Source organism: Lytechinus variegatus, chromosome 11 (genome assembly GCF_018143015.1).
Source record: "Lytechinus variegatus isolate NC3 chromosome 11, Lvar_3.0, whole genome shotgun sequence".
In the NCBI taxonomy this organism is placed as follows: Eukaryota; Metazoa; Echinodermata; class Echinoidea; order Temnopleuroida; family Toxopneustidae; genus Lytechinus; species Lytechinus variegatus.
This window is the reverse complement of record NC_054750.1, coordinates 9,418,357-9,434,385: the sequence shown is the minus strand read 5'-3', so window position 1 is coordinate 9,434,385 and position 16,029 is coordinate 9,418,357. Positions and strand designations below refer to the sequence as shown.

The following is a 16,029-nucleotide window of genomic DNA, read 5'->3' as shown; positions in this document are numbered from 1 at the left end:
TATAATTTCATGACGTCATGATACGTCACTATACGGGGGTGGGGTCAAGACAGATAGCAAATCTTCTTTTGGGGCAGAATTAGATATTAAACTTTTATTTTTTTCAAGTAAACATCAAAGCCCCCCCCCCCTCTACCATCGCACCAACAAGATATGAATATGAAATATTTTAAAAAAGGAAACGGGTTTTGCGTCATTGGTTATCTGCGAGACAAAGAAAGTATGCCTCTTTTCTCGCTTAGTCGCGAATCAGGATTGCGGGGGCCATCACATGGGGGATGGCATAGCCGGATCCAGGGGGGCGAGGGGCCCGCCCCCCCCTCCTTATTGGCGGAGCGAAAAAAGAGGAAAGTGGAAAAGGGAGGAGAGAAATGAGACGAGAAAAAAGGAAGAGAAGGACGACGATTGCAAAAAAAAATATATGAGGGGAAGACTTAATTGGAAAATAAAAATAATTTTTGTGCCACTATATAAAATTTTCGCTCGCGCTTCGCGCACGCATTGCCTGTTAGGTAATTTACATATCTTGTTCAATGTGGAGCTCGAATATAAAGTTTGGAAGTCAATATACAAAACATATTTCATATCGGAAATCGAACTTTCATGTGTGATTTACAAATTGATTTTTAAAAAGTGCTCCATAAAAATGTCAGTTTTATAGTCTGAATATTAACATTTTCTGCTCGCGTTGCGCGCTCGCAAATTTTGATTTATCCTCGCAAATTTTGATTTATCAGGTACCTATCATTTTCATGTATTCTATAAAGTTTTCAAAATATCCCTTTTCAGGTCTGATTAATTGTCAAGACGTATCAGCTAGTGTTGTATATGCTCGCACTTGAGTGCCAAATGTACATGTATGTCTCGATTGATTATATACAACAAACCACTTACAATCCTCTTTTCACGACAGTTTATCAAAAAAATTTAGCTCGCGATTTGCGCTCGTATCAATAGTTAAAAATGTATTAACTGATGCATCCTATTCATAATTACAAAAGAGAAATGTCCAGTTTTTAGGCCATAAATCATCAGATTTCGTGCCCTCATTATAGGCATTAATTGATTTAATAATTGTTTTTTTTTCCTTTTGTTTCATCTCGCACTTCGAAAGAGGAATAGGAAGATAGACATCATTTTTCATATGATGACATGTCCTAAGGATGTCCCGGTCCTATGTCAAAACTCAATATGTTTAAAATATGAAGCTGAAGTCGACTCCTTTTTTTCAGATCGGAATATCAAATTTCATGAATTTCATGATTTTCATGATTAAAGATGTATTTAGAATGCTTAGATTCTAAGTCTAAATATATGAAACACGCGCGCGCATGAAATTTATTCAGATACTCAAATTGTTCTCTATTTAGATCATCATCCAGTTGAGATCACAATATCAAAAATGTTTTTGATGTAGCCTATAGGAAGATCCCCTATTACTCATCCTTCGCGCTCGCATCAAATGTTGAATTATAGCTATCCTGTTCACGAAAATTGAAAATTTTCCATTCTTTCTTTAGAAATGTCAAAATTTTTCAGCTCGCGCTTCGCGCTCGCATTTGTTGATTGTTGAAATATGTAACATCTTCATGGCGAAGTGCAAGCAGTCCTTAACAGGTACCTTTTCAACAGGTACCGCAGTTCAAAACGTAGATAATATATAAGAATTTTTTTTCTCGCGCTTTGCGCTCGCATTATTAATGCTCATCCTTTTAATTGTTTACAAAACATGAATAGAGTGTCTCGTATCTATTCTGCTTGAGTTACAAAAAGTGCTTAGAATTTCCATTCTTCAGGTGAAAATGTCAAAAAATTCAGATCGCGCTCGCTTTATTTGATTGTTAAATGCTAACTGCAAGCAGTCTTTAACAGGTATACCTTTTCCATCAGTTCATTTTTACTTGCGTTTTGCGTTCGCAGTAATTATTTGGTTGCACACACACCTTTTTCAGGATAACAAACATTGCCCAGAATGTTCAAATTTTAGGAAAATATACAGAAAATTTTCCCCAAAATAGCCGGCGCTTCGCGCTCGCATATAATAAGGATTATGATATTATATATCAATTTATAAGAATAAAGCTAAGAAGTGACTAATTATAGGACTACCCCTTCAAGGAAACAAACAAAAATAATCTTCGAGCTGCCGATCGGTGAAAATATTGCTGAAACAACCCCCCCCCCTCTATTGGCGAAGGCTGAATCCGCCCCTGGATGGGGTGGGGTGCTGTTGTGGAATGTTGAAGGTTGCTAGTGGGATGTGTGATTCTCTGTCTGTATTTTTCCCATTCTTCTTTTTTTGTCGTTTTAATTTATAACCAGTCCTTTACTATATAAGACGGGTAAGCAGCTTGATCTAAGTCTATACCAGGGGCGGATCCAGGATTTTCCAAGGGGGGGGGGGCGCACATTTTTCTGAGGAAAAATTTGACCAAAATTTTAATCCGAAAAACTAATGATATTCGCGTCCCCGTAAAAAAAATTGACAAGCAAAAAGAAGAAGAAAAAAGGCCTTCTATCAAGACAGGGGGCACACATTTGTTTTAATGCCACTTACATTACAAATTTTAATTTTGCTTCTCAAGGGGGGGGGGCACGGACCACTGTGCCCCCCCCCAGATCTATACAATATCGATATAGGCCTCCGGCACTATTCAAAACATGTTTTCTTATTTTTTTCTAATTTAACTCCATCACAAAATTTTGCATGCCTAGATTGCTTGACAATTTTGCCTAGTCTAACACGCTTTTTATGTAGGCCTACATTATATTCAGTTTTAACAGTCTATAACAGCTGTAGATAATACAAAACAGACAGAGTGAAACCCGGGCTTGCAACTGATATTTTGTTTGGTGGTGATTTTTACCTGATTCCTAAGAAAGCATGAATGCTTGTAAGCAAGCAACCAGAGGACCGACGGCTTAAGGTCCTCTCCGAAGGACCTGGTACTGAGGATTAATGCCTTACCAAAGGGCACTAGTGCACCAAGTGGGAATCGACCCGGGTCACCGGAATACGAATCCCCGCTCTACCAACTGGAACATGGATTTTGAATTAATATCAATGGAAATGTCCACTCGTGAAGCTATGCTTGTGGACACCTCGATCAGGATGGGAATGAATTCCATAATTTATTCGCTTAAGTTTTGAAGCATTGTCAGCAATGCAAGATCGATGTGTAATGCGGGGCTAAACACTGAAGAGTACTTATTGTGCTCACAGCCCAAATAAAAAAAAAAGAAAGAAAAAAGGTAGGTCTGGTTTTCAAAAACTGCTCCATGAGTATATTAATAATGCACTCCATTTTGTTTAATATTTTTGTCCCTTTGATGGTATTATCATGTATTATAGAGATATATGTATATTATGGTATACCATAATATATATATATATCTATAATCTAAACATTCATTTTTAAAATGGGTGCCAGATTTTTTTTTTGGGGGGGGGGGGGGCGGGGATCTATGAAAAAGTCCTATAAACTCATATGTGATACCAAAATATCCGAAAATTATTCAGGTTTGGGCAAGCTTATAGCTCATTTTTCAAAAGGTAATAAAAATTACACTGTAGAAAGCTTGTTTAAGATTTTAAGCACGCCCTCTCGTATCTACTAGAAACCAAAACCCAAGAAGAGAAGTAATCTTATTGGAAAGAGTAAAATGAGAGGAACAATTTTAAAAAAAGTTTCATCAAAATCGGATATGAAATAAGCAAGTTATGGGAGTTTGAAAATTCTTGTTTTACTTTCTATGGGCATCCTCAAATTGGCAAACGTGCTTCAAAATGGCTGATTTTGTGGACAACTCTCCATTTGTTTTGTACAAAAATTTTCAGATTTTCCTCATTATCTTTCAAATTGCATCTTGCCTCCTTCTGAGCACAACATATGTCATGGGAAAATATAATCCACACCATATATGTCAAGGTCAGGAGGAGATAATGTGAAATATGTAAGATAAAGGGGAAAATCTGAAAATATCCAAATTAAGTTGTGATAGATTTTGACATTCATAAAATAGTATCATATTTCACCATGGAAGTATCAGAGCAGAAGTATATTTTGTGTTTTTCAGTGTTTTTTTCAGTCCATAATATGAGCACCGACACCGGGCCCGACACCTTTGTATTTATAACCCTTCTCTTCCCCTTACTCCTTTTTTTTCTTGGTCGTGATTTTTTTTTCAAGGGGGGGGGAAGCCCCCCTCCATCTATTTGCCACTGCATTCATTCCCGGAATTTCATTATCCTAGCATTGTAACTTTATGCACTAGGATGTGTTCGAATGGAGGCGATGACGTGAATAAATTTCGAATATTATCTATGATTAAATTTGATGAATTTCCAATACACACATAGACACTTTTGAAATTGCTGCCATTTTTTTTTAAATCTGAAACCATATACCTTTAAGAATATGGCCCACTGCAAATGGCGTACTCGGGAACTGGAATTTAACACTGATATGAAGAGCTTACATACAGAGACAAAATCCATTTTGTCCATGAGGCAGTTGTACTAGACATTCACCATGACTATATTTCAACTCCCAAAAGTTTCAAGAAGTTTATTAAAAATCGACATGAAATTTACGTTCTCATGCAATACGGACTATGTATTCTTCAGTAATTTTACGAAATCATATTCCATTCAGACAGTTCTTTTTCTGATTATATACTCTTATAAGAGTCTTCAATATGTAGGTCACTAAAATGACAGTTCAAACAAATCCTGCAAAATGTGTCTATTTTACATGATTTTTTTTTAAAGGACAAGTTCACCCCAACAAAAAATTGATGTGAATAAAAAGAGAAAAACTAACAAGCATATAACACTGAAAATTTAACCTTAAAATCGGATTTAGACTAAGGACATTTTAAATTCCGCTTGATTTCAAAACTGTTATATGCACATCCTGGTTGGTATGCAAATGAGGAGCTGATGACGTCATCCACTCACTATTACTTTTGTATTTTAATATATGAAATATGAAACATTTTCATTTTCTCCTCATTGTCCAGTGAAACAATGATTAATTCCTCCATGGACATGTGGAATTAGCATTGTTTAATACTATATTATTCAGTCAAGTTAATTGGTCCTTTGGTCGAGTCTGTAAAAAATGAAATACTGTTTAATTCAAACAATAAAAAACAAAAGAAAAATTGTGAGTGATGGACATCATCGACCGTCGTTTGCATGTCACTAAGTTGTGCTTATCACTTTTTTGTGAAAAATAAGAAAAATTTTAAAGTGCCTTATAACTTTCTTATTTTACATCCGATTTTTGCTGAAATTTTCAGTGTTATGCTAGTTTGATTTTTCTCTATTTATTCAAATCAACATTTTGCTGGGGTGAACTTGACCTTTAAATAAAGTATGTAGTTCGTATTTAACTCCTCTTCCCCCACCCTTCCTTTTCAGTCTAGAAATTGAAATCGTTTACTGTTCTGTTTACTAGTTACACGTTTAATATTTTCCCGATATAGCAACAAGTTGAAATCAGTTTTCATGCAAAAGGGGCCGTAAATCCGGTACTATAAATCCATAAACGAAATAATCCGAACGTTTTTTTTATGGCTCTTAAACATGTAGTAAAATAATTTCCTGAATGAAAAATAGATTTGGGTTACATATAAAAGCTGATTTGTGAAGAATGAGCAAAAGTAGATTGAGTCCATTTTGCATGTAAACTCTTCATAATGAAAATCTTTGCTTGATGTGAAGAGTTTGGTTGCAAAAGGGGTTAGCCCACTTTGGACCATTTCGAGAAAAAACGTGTTTTTTTTATTCTCACTTATTGTCATTCTTATGAGAAACTAATTTGTCATGATGTACTACCCTATCATGTAAACATAAAAATGGCCATAAAAGAAATCTACCTGTCTTCAATTTTTTCTATAGATATTTTTTTATTAAATTATCATTGTGGACCTAACCCTTTTTGCAAGCAAACTGAAATATGAATCCAATCCATTTTGAATGAAAAAGAGTGATTTTTCTTTGCCACTTTTATTTACGTTTTAATGTGAATTTCAGATGTTGTTTGGAATTATCAGAGTGACTAAAAATCTATAGGTAAACTTTTGAGACAGAAAACAATAAAATTTATCAAAATTGACATAATCCCTTTCACAAATTATGAGCTCTTCGGAAGAGTTTGGTTGCAAAAGGGATTAGGTCCACTCCAAGAAATTTTTAATTCTCCCATATTGCAATATTCTTGTGCGAAACTAATTTTGATGATACCCTACCATGTGAAAATAAAATTGGGTAAGAAATCTAGAGAAAAAAAGAGAAATCAGCATGTCTTCATATTTTTTAAAATATTCTTTTCCAAAAAAATCTTTGAGGACATATAACCCCTTTTGAAAAAATAAGTGATTTTACTTTGCCATTTTTGTTAACTTTTTAATTGGAATTTCAACTTTTCTTTGATATCATCTTATAGAGCTACTAAAAATCTATACATTAAGAAAAAAAAACTAATTTGATGAAAAATGAACCTTACCCCTTTTGCAACTGAGCTCTTCACAAATTAATTATAGGCAAACGCGCATGCGCGCGCATGTCCTAGGTTATCGTGCAAGATGGCGAATCCCATCAGATCGCTCTCTCGACCCGATAAACGGCCTCCGGCTGGCTCTAAACCTGCTCTTCCAGAGTGGGCTAAAGGGGACTATGTTCTAGAAAAATGGGTTGGAGAAGAAAGGCAACGTAGGAGGAATTGGCTGAGGGATCAAGAGCTTCATCCAAGCGAACCAAGGCCCGAATGGAGGCCGCAGAATCCTTTCCTTGAGCGACTTCGAGAACCGTTTCGACAGTTGCTAAACCCCATCGACAAGTTGACCGTGAGTACCCCCGTTGCTGTGGCTGTGCTGGTGGTGTAGCGGGCGCGCTGGCGTGGCGCAAATGCAGTTTCGCACCGGGGGACTTTGAGCAAATTTCCCCACCAGTAATTATGGCCTTATCGTCATCCAAGTCACTGGAGACAAACTTGAGACACACCTCAAATATCAGCAATCTTTTAGTTTTAATCAAATGGAATCCACAGTTGGCCTTGGAAGATTTTCAAAAGAAATCTAGTCTTTTGAGTTTTGATATTGTTCGCGATGCGAAACGGTGCGAAGCTTCTCGCAGAACGGGGACTTCCTTGGCTTGAGTTCCTTCCACCACACGTTTTCCCATTTGACACAATAACGACGGACTCGGACACTTTTTCAAACGACATGAATAGTCTCTCTTTTCTCCCCTGTGGCTGTATATTCTTCCAAGTTGATGAAACAATTATCAAAAAACACTAAATGAAACACAATCACACTAAAAGTAAAACAGTATTTAGCTATATTACATGATTTTTTTTTATTTTTTAAATACAGACAAATTATACATCACTTGAAAGGTTTTTTCAAGACAAATTCAATGGTGAAGACCAAATTACAATTGGAGCACCATAACTGAAGATATGGCCTCTTAAAGGGACGCTATACGCAGAACTTTTCTGCCACCCAAGACAAGTACCCATTAGGTGGCAGATCTACAGGTACTTGTAGATCTAAGAAACTTCCATACTTTTTTTCATGTAGGTTACTAAGTTAATTTGACTAAAATGCAACACAAGAGGTGATCTTGTAGAGCATGGCTGTGTTACCTTCATATTTTTCTTATTCAAACAGCTTCTATTTGTGAAAATATAGTATACAAGAAGAAAGATAACAAATTAGAATAAGACAAGAGAAATGCATGGAACGCTTTGCGTTGTTAAAAAAAATTAATCAACTCTTGGGGGTCTCATTCCTCAACAGACTTTAATCAGAAAATAAAAATGAATGTCCCACTATACTTCCCGGTATCTGTAAGATTTATATCATTCAAAAGTAGAAAATTAAGTTTTGCAGTAAATTTTTTCTTTCTGTTTGTCCATGTTCACTCTGTATTCTGTATAATTACCATGATGTCTCTTTTTGTTTGCAGATCTGAGAATGCGGGATCAGACAGCTGGAGCTGCAACAGTAGCTAGAAATGTACTCCACTGCTTAGAATTATAGAATATATTAACATTAAATATATTGGAATATATAAAGTTAAAAAGCAAGTCTCTGACATTATCTGAATTTCTACTACATTTAAAATCACATTTACAAAATAATCTCCCTCCTAGTAAACATAATAAAACAGGGACCCATTATTGTGTACATCATGTGAATTGATGAGACAGCTTATTGATATGATGACACAAAACAACAGAATATAGATATAGTCATGTATCTATTCATTTGATACCAGTACCAGGCAGCAGTCAATGCATGGTCTGCGCCTGTACACCATGAAAAAAAAATGAGACTGGAATTAAACGTGCTTTAATTCCCGCCTGTTTTTTTTCTTGAAATATTAAGTTGAAATTATCATTAATTTATCATCAATACACATAATTCATGCAGAAATCAAATGCACAACTTATCACCTACAACTAATTTCAATGGGTTTAACAATAACATACATGCATCAAGTACCACACCCACAACCACCACGCCCACTCACTCCTTTCGGTCAGCCATGGCACCAAAATCACACTCTAGGCGGCACAACATGGGCTTGCATTCGCCTCTTGCGCAGCTATGCGACACATTCTTATATATCAAAATTAGATTTTCTGATACAAATACACTTCAAAGAATTAATTCATATCTGATATTTGACTGTTCCCTGGGAAATTTTCTGTTTATACGGCTTTGAAGTAAGAAAATAGAAACATGATTTACCGAAAGTGTCCAAAAAACTCCTTTTTGTAACGAAAAACATTGCCGATATTGAACTGAAATTGTCACTAACTTGTAGAAGAAAGTCTGCCGATTTTAATGATACATAACACATGGTTATTTGATGCCCCTAGAGGGTGTCAACAAGTAAAAGTAACTTGCAAGATTAACCCGGTTCTGGAGTCATATTTTCCAAAATGGCGACTTCCATTGTGTGACGACGGACAGGTGGTGCTCTCGAAAACGGCCTTAAAAACAACATTTTGGCGATGCAAATGTGAGTAAATTGACTAGAAATAAGAAGTTTAGATATAATAGAAAAAGATTGTAACATTTTATGAAAAAAGGATTTGAAATGTTGATACACTGGCTCAATGAATTTTGCCCATTTTGTGTGTTGGCAGAATAGGAAATGTGTTAAACGCGAACCCGTTGCGATCGCTACACTATTTTACTGTCTACTCCTCATGTCATGATCTGAGTCCCTGTCCCGTGTTGAGACTTGAGAGTTGAGACTACCAATTTCCCACGGAAGGGGACTCGGATCACGAGGAGTAATTAGACAGTTAAATAGTGCTTTTAATGTGTTTTTCATTATCGAAAATATTCATTTATCATTTCTAGGAAACTGTAAAGTGGCAGAGTGGTTTTAAAGAGGAGGGAAATGAGGGGTACATTTTGTAGATGAATATCAACGGGTTTATTGCCGTTTTCGTATTTTTAGGAGATGGGATTTGGATCACTAGTAATAGTACTCCTTGAATATCCAAGTCCCCTTTGGGAAATTTGACATTTTTAACGCAGGGAGGGGACTCGGATCATGAGGTGTGACTAGGCAGTTAAATAGTGTTTTTAATGTGATTTTCATTATCGAAAATATTCATTTATCATCTCCAGGAAACTGTCTAAAAGTGGCAGATTGGTTTTAAAGAGGAGGGAAATGAGGGGTAGATGAATATCAACGGGTTAATTGCCATTTTGAGACTGAAGAGAAATGGGCTAAATGCAATTTTGAAGTTTGTTTAGTTAAAAAGTATTTAGCAAACTTTGGATTGTCAGATAAACATGAAAGAGACAAAGTTGGCCTAGTAGTTTACGAAATAAAGCACTAGAGACTAAAAAAGAAGTAGATGCGATTCTGATTTATTTAGTAAAATAGGAATTGACGAAATAAAGCAATGGAGACTAAAGAGGGAGTGCCTTTTGATTTATTTAGTAAAAACGTAATAGGGGAGACCGGGTTAGTTGGAACACGGGGTAAGTTGAAACATTGTAATTTTCTTTAAAGCCTGTAAAATAAATTTATGCAATAATAATAATGCCCATCTTTTCGGAAGCAAACCAATCAAAATCATCGTTAGTTCCCAATGGGAGCCATTCTAGCCAATAGGAAGACCCCGTGACAGGTAGGGTAGGGGGTATTCCCAATACTTTTGTTGGCATCGCGCAACTACGCGAATATCGATGCACTTAATTACAAAGAGAGACAGAGCTGTGAAGGATTTTAGAGAAGAAAGGTGGAATTAATATGTAGGGCCTAAGTTAACTAAATGTAGCATTTTATGACTGCTACCCCCCCTGTCATATGTTTTGTCATATCTTTTGCTTGTATAAAAGGATTACACGCATTTCAAGCCGCATATTTTTGGTGCGCGCTAAAGAGAAGAGACAAAATTTGTGACAATTTTTATGACAAAAGTTATGACATCCACCAGAATACCGATTTTGTCATATCTCTGAGAAAAGATAAAATATGGATAAAAGACAATATTCAGAATACCGCCCCTGATTTATTTATATGAAAAGTACTAGTTAATGAAATAAGGCAAGATTGAAAAGCAGTAGATCGATGGAATTCTCATTTATTTAGTAGACCCGATCGACGCCAATAAAGTGAAAAGAGACCCGTGACATTCATGTATTGCAACTGCAAGGTTAGTTGAGACAGGTAGAACATGTTTAACGTTGTGAAAAATTATATGGGATCCGAGTCACTGGGGACTTGGATCATGATAATGCTGTAATTATTGATTAGGCTTGACTCTTCAACCGCTTATGTATGACATACCTTGGATTAACGATGTTACAAAATGCCATTTTGAAGAACTATTTATAGTTAAGAATTATTATTTAACAAATAATAAAATCTAATCCATGATTATGAAAAATAATTATAATAATTATTTAAAATCAAGTTTCAAATTTCATTATTTGATATATGATAATTTTTATCTATAAATAGTTCTTCAAAACGGCATTTTTTTATTCAGTGGGGATGAAATAGTATTTCCAGCTTAAGGAAACGAAATAATCCACAGAGAAATTTTTCTCTTTCATGTCAATGTCACCTGGCACTGTAAAGTGGTAGGCCTGGCAGGCTCTGTAGTTTGCAAGTCTGTCAATCACAATTCAAGTCTAATGCCTATCGCTATCCCAAATATCGCGATTGGAAACAGCCGTAGAATTTCGGCTCGATCTCTACTTCATGTTGCCTTGTTGAATTCCCATTCATATCATAATTCAAAGAATCAGACATTGCTCCACTTTCCATGCTCGGCTTTGCTCTAGTTTTTATATGGACTTGAAATAGCCACCAAAAGATCTGCCTGTGCTGTGGGAGGGAGGCCAGGTGGCAGCTCACGTGTTTGTTTACCGCCATGTTTGCATGATTTTGGACGCTTACTTTAGTTCTCATCAAAGTCTAGTCTAAATAAGCAAAACGATGTCTGAGACTGAGAATTCGAATGATGAGGTCAAAATCAAAGCCAAAATTCAGCCGTTCCTGATTGCGATATTGAGAAAAGCGATATTCGAAAAATTGATTGAAACAAAATTATTTTAAAAGTATATCTACATTTTCAGGGACTACTTTTCACAACTTAAGTACTGCCTAAATCTGCAAGTTTGGATAAGCTTTAACATTGGAATGAATGGGGATTTCCATGGATCCTCTTTTTAATTTCCATGGCTCTTATGAAAATATGAGCATAGCCCCTGTGTAATTTTTTTTCTCCGTAGTTTGAAAGGATAAACAAGGCACATTTGTACTTCATGTATATGATAATTACACGTTTAGAAAACCATGAGCAAAAGGTGATGTTTTTTGCTTCTTAACTTAGTGTCCGCCTCCTCGCATTGTACAAGGTCATGCTTTAAACTTGTCCTCGGTATTAACCAATTTTTGGAATTTTTTATCTTGATGTATAAGATAAATTCTTGATTTTTGGCACAGTCAGTTTGTACTAACAGTTATTCATAATATATGCCTGACCTAAAACTAAATTGAAATTCTTTGAATTAATAAGTTTTTTAAAAATTAAAATAGGAATTTTTGAGCTACATTTTTTTACTTTCCATCAATAGAGGGAGGGTCTCTTGAAAATATATTACAGCTTATTAGTGCTCTTGTGAATGAAAATGATAATCACCAAAATCACTTAAAAAATGATATATTTTAAAGACTTTTCGGAGTGTTGTATGCTGTATACGTGTAGATTTAACACAGACAGGGTGGTTGACGTCTAGGTGTGAGAGTTCAGATTTTTGTCTGATTTCAGATTTTATTGTTTTGATTTTCAGCTGAATTTCAGCTTATATTTGGCTTCCCTCTGTACAAAAAGTATGGGAGCTCTTTCTATTTCAGACTTTTTCAATACTCTTCAGTTTTTATTCAGATATTTTTTATTGGTGAAAACTCACACCCCTGTGTAGACTGTAAGTTGTTCTAATACTAATACGATTTGACTTGTACAAAGTTACCTGTACGAAAATATATATTTTAGCTTGTGTTTCAGGCTTTTATTACTTAGTAATAGAACTTAGTTTTCCTAAATATTTTCTTTTTTTCCTACAGGGTCATAGGTTACGTTCCGTCCTGTGGAAGGGTGGATTCTACTTCAAGTGGTTTGTTCTTCCTGTCTGGGTCACCCATTATGTAGTCAAATACCATTTAGCAGTGAGTACTGGAGAAACTTTATTTGGATGCCCTTTGAAGAATATGCAATTTGTATACATGTATATTGTTCATAGCATAGTCCTCAGCAATACATGAACAATGTTAGTTTAGTTCCTATCAAGATGAGTTTATAGTAAAATGAACTATCAGCATTGCATTTCATATCTTGGAGGATTGGTATATTGATGCAGTTTTAAAGCTAGCACAATGCTTTTTTTCCAACTGTTAAACCTGCATCCTGGTTGACTAAGTCTGCAGGCACGGACCTTGATTGAAACTTTGATCAACAAGTTGGCCTTCACATAGCACCGCCTGTTTCAATTTTAGGCCTTCAATACAAAATTCATTGAGTCAAGGGTGTCCACAGCAGACTAAGCTTAACCTTTTCTAAATTGAATAACATGTCTATGCAATTTTCAATCTAGAATATGCAAAACATGGATTATTATTATTTCAGCAGTTTTAGAAATTGGAAAAACAAGACAGCATGTACAATGCAAGAATAAAAATAGTACAAGAAATACAATTTTTTTATGGTTTCCTCTTCCAAGTCAAATATTTCTATCTTTTAAAATTGTTTAGATTTGTGTGGTCGCAAATTCAACTTTGGCGTTCTCATTTGTATTTATTAAGCTGCTTTATACTATGTGCATGTATGTAATCGGCAATGAGATGCCAATACCTCATGGTAACTTATTGCATGATTGCAAAATTTTTATACATGTATATCAAAAGGAGGCTGGTCAAAACCATTACTTTGCTGAAGGAAAACAAGGATGATTTAGCTTTGATTTAAATTGTGCATTATAAATGAACAAGACTGAGAAAAAACTTTCTAGTATTAGTATTTTGTTAACTGACGGTTCATATGAGATCCCTGGAGAGAGGTAATGTAAATTAAACATTGAAGACTTATGATTGATCAAAGCATTGTTTAATTGCATGATCATTGCATTTATGCGATATATATGATGACAGGTATTATTTGTTATGGATTTATCAAACATGAAGATAATTGATGTGTATATTTTATCAATTTGGTGATTACTGAAATTCTTGTTTTTTACAGGCAAAACCTGGATATATTGTCACAGCAAAGCGAGCTGAATTCCCTGAAAACCCTTTGGTAAGAAATACTGCTGATACTGTATTTGTATCATGTATTGTCATATTATAAATGGGAATGATGCATTAATGTGAATTGTAATAGCGATTCTATTTCTACATTTGAATTAAAAAAGGGCATGAAAGTAACCAAGACCAATGAAAGGGGTATTAATGTCAATCAATGTAGCATCCAAGGCCATGCTACATTGATTGATTTTATTTCTGCATTCACATCAGAGATGTGAGCATACGAGCTGTACAAATGTAATATGAAACAACAATTCAATAGTCTTAATGTAAGCAATGAAAACGAATATCCACAAATGTATTATTCATTAAACATAATGATTAATGGAATGCAGAAGACAGTCATCTTGAGTGATTATTAAGCTTGAAAGTGATTTATGACTCGGTACCCTATTCTTGTCTGTAAAAGTTTCTGTGGAATTTAGTTAATGGTACATCTAACAATTTGATTTGTGTGTTTGCTTCTTATCTTAAAGCACTCAGAGGGAGGTGGACATCATTGATAGAACCAAATGTCATGCTGGGCATCATCAGGGTCAGATGTTTGTGTGACAACTTTGTGCATCCAACGGGAAGCAGATGATGTTGATGAAATCAGCTCTTTGTACATAATGAAATTATTTCATAGTATGGATGTGTCTTTGCTCTCTGATGAAGACCGATACACCTGTACCCATGTTAGAATCTTTATAAATGTGACCAGATATAAATCCAACACTTTGAACTGTATTCGATGAAGAATATTTTCAGGCAGGAATCTTTTTGGGGGGAGTAGGTCGATGTTAAGCAGAGAATTGTTTATGTACGATTGTACCCACCTTTAGACTCAAATTTTATAAAGAAAACCTGAAAGAAAGGTAAAATTTAAGTTAGAAATATACCATTGATCAAGGATTTAATAGATTATGCCAATTTTGAAGGATAAACGATGAGAATTTACCCCTTAATCATTTGCAGGGGGGCAGTATAGAGTGGAGGGAGCCTGGAGACAATCTTATTGATAGCCTCTTTGTTGGCTTCATTCAAACTTTTCCATTGATAAATGCTTACATTGAAGATTCAGTATTCAGCATGATGGTAACTGTACTGTGGCAGTCACACCAGCGAAACCGAATCCAAATCAAGCAGTGGCATGTCATCGAAGATAACATATTAAATGTTGATCGGTGTGGATTGGGTTTTTTTGTCTGTGTGACTGGCGACATCAAGATTTTGAAATGCCACATTCATAGAGCAATTGAATTTATAGTGACACAGCCAAGTGTGCATACAGTATGTGTGATATCAAATATGAATTTATTGAAATACTATCACAGTCAGTATTACTTTGTTTTCCTTATCTTAGTGAATAAGTGATGATGTGAAATGACATGGGAACAGAGGAGTGTGAGGAGACTTGGGGAGGGAGAGAAAGAGAGAGGGGGAGAGATAGGATATGACTGGAGAGAAGATATGCACTTGGAAGAGGGATAAGGTAAATTCGTGAGAGACAAGGGGGCAATACATCACCTAGTCGATTTTCATGTGTAGGTTCGATATTCATGAAATTGGATTATGACCACTTTGTGTTGTGAAATTACCCTTTGACAAAAGTTAAGTTGTGAGAGAAAGAGGTTAGAGATTGTAAGAAGATGAAAACAATTGGAAAGAAAGTGAAAATTCTTTGTGATAGTTGGTTAGGACAGAGGGAGAGAGAGCAAACTAGAGGGCTCTTTCATAGAGCTGTTCCTAATTTAGGAGCGACTAAGAATGACTGGTGATCCTTTCTTGTAAATGGTATACACCAAAATGTTCATTGGCGAAGGTTTAGTGCACAAGAATGGTTCACCAGTCGTTCTTAAAGTCACTCCTAAATTTACTAAGGAACAGCTTTATGAAACACCTCACAGATATTGAGATTGTTCAAAAAAAGGGGGGGGGGGGGGTTAAAGAATGAAAGAGCAGAGCAAAGAAATGCTGAAATTGTTTGATATACCAGATGCTGGCTCTTCTTTTCTTCCACACATGTACCCACTGATCGCGCAATGCCCAAATGAGGGATAAATTTTGATGAGTGCGGTGCGGAGGAAAAACATTCAGGATCAGTGGATGGAGCACAGAATATGGAAGAAACAGAACATTGAAGGGCCAACATCTGGCGGCCCGTTTAATAAAACTTGTTGCAAAAAATATTTTTGTAA

The 16,029-nt window shown here is 35.5% G+C and overlaps 1 protein-coding gene across 1 annotated transcript; it reads left to right on the top strand.

Annotated features, from left to right (window-relative positions):
* Positions 1-6,554: 6,554 nt before the first annotated feature.
* Positions 6,555-15,140, top strand: LOC121423996 (NADH dehydrogenase [ubiquinone] 1 beta subcomplex subunit 6-like). The gene is made up of 4 exons (XM_041619557.1): positions 6,555-6,852; positions 12,614-12,715; positions 13,785-13,841; positions 14,326-15,140. Exons 1-4 carry the CDS (start codon positions 6,592-6,594, stop codon positions 14,350-14,352), a joined length of 447 nt encoding a protein of 148 aa, XP_041475491.1. The 5' UTR covers positions 6,555-6,591; the 3' UTR covers positions 14,353-15,140.
* The last annotated feature ends 889 nt before the right edge of the window (positions 15,141-16,029 follow it).

Coding starts and splice junctions, on each gene's coding strand:
- LOC121423996 (XM_041619557.1), top strand. CDS start 6,592: ATGGCGAATCCCATCAGATCGCTCTCTCGACCCGATAAACGGCCTCCG. Junction 6,853..12,613: donor ACCCCATCGACAAGTTGACC/GTGAGTACCCCC, acceptor TTTTTCCTACAG/GGTCATAGGTTACGTTCCGT. Junction 12,716..13,784: donor TAGTCAAATACCATTTAGCA/GTGAGTACTGGA, acceptor TGTTTTTTACAG/GCAAAACCTGGATATATTGT.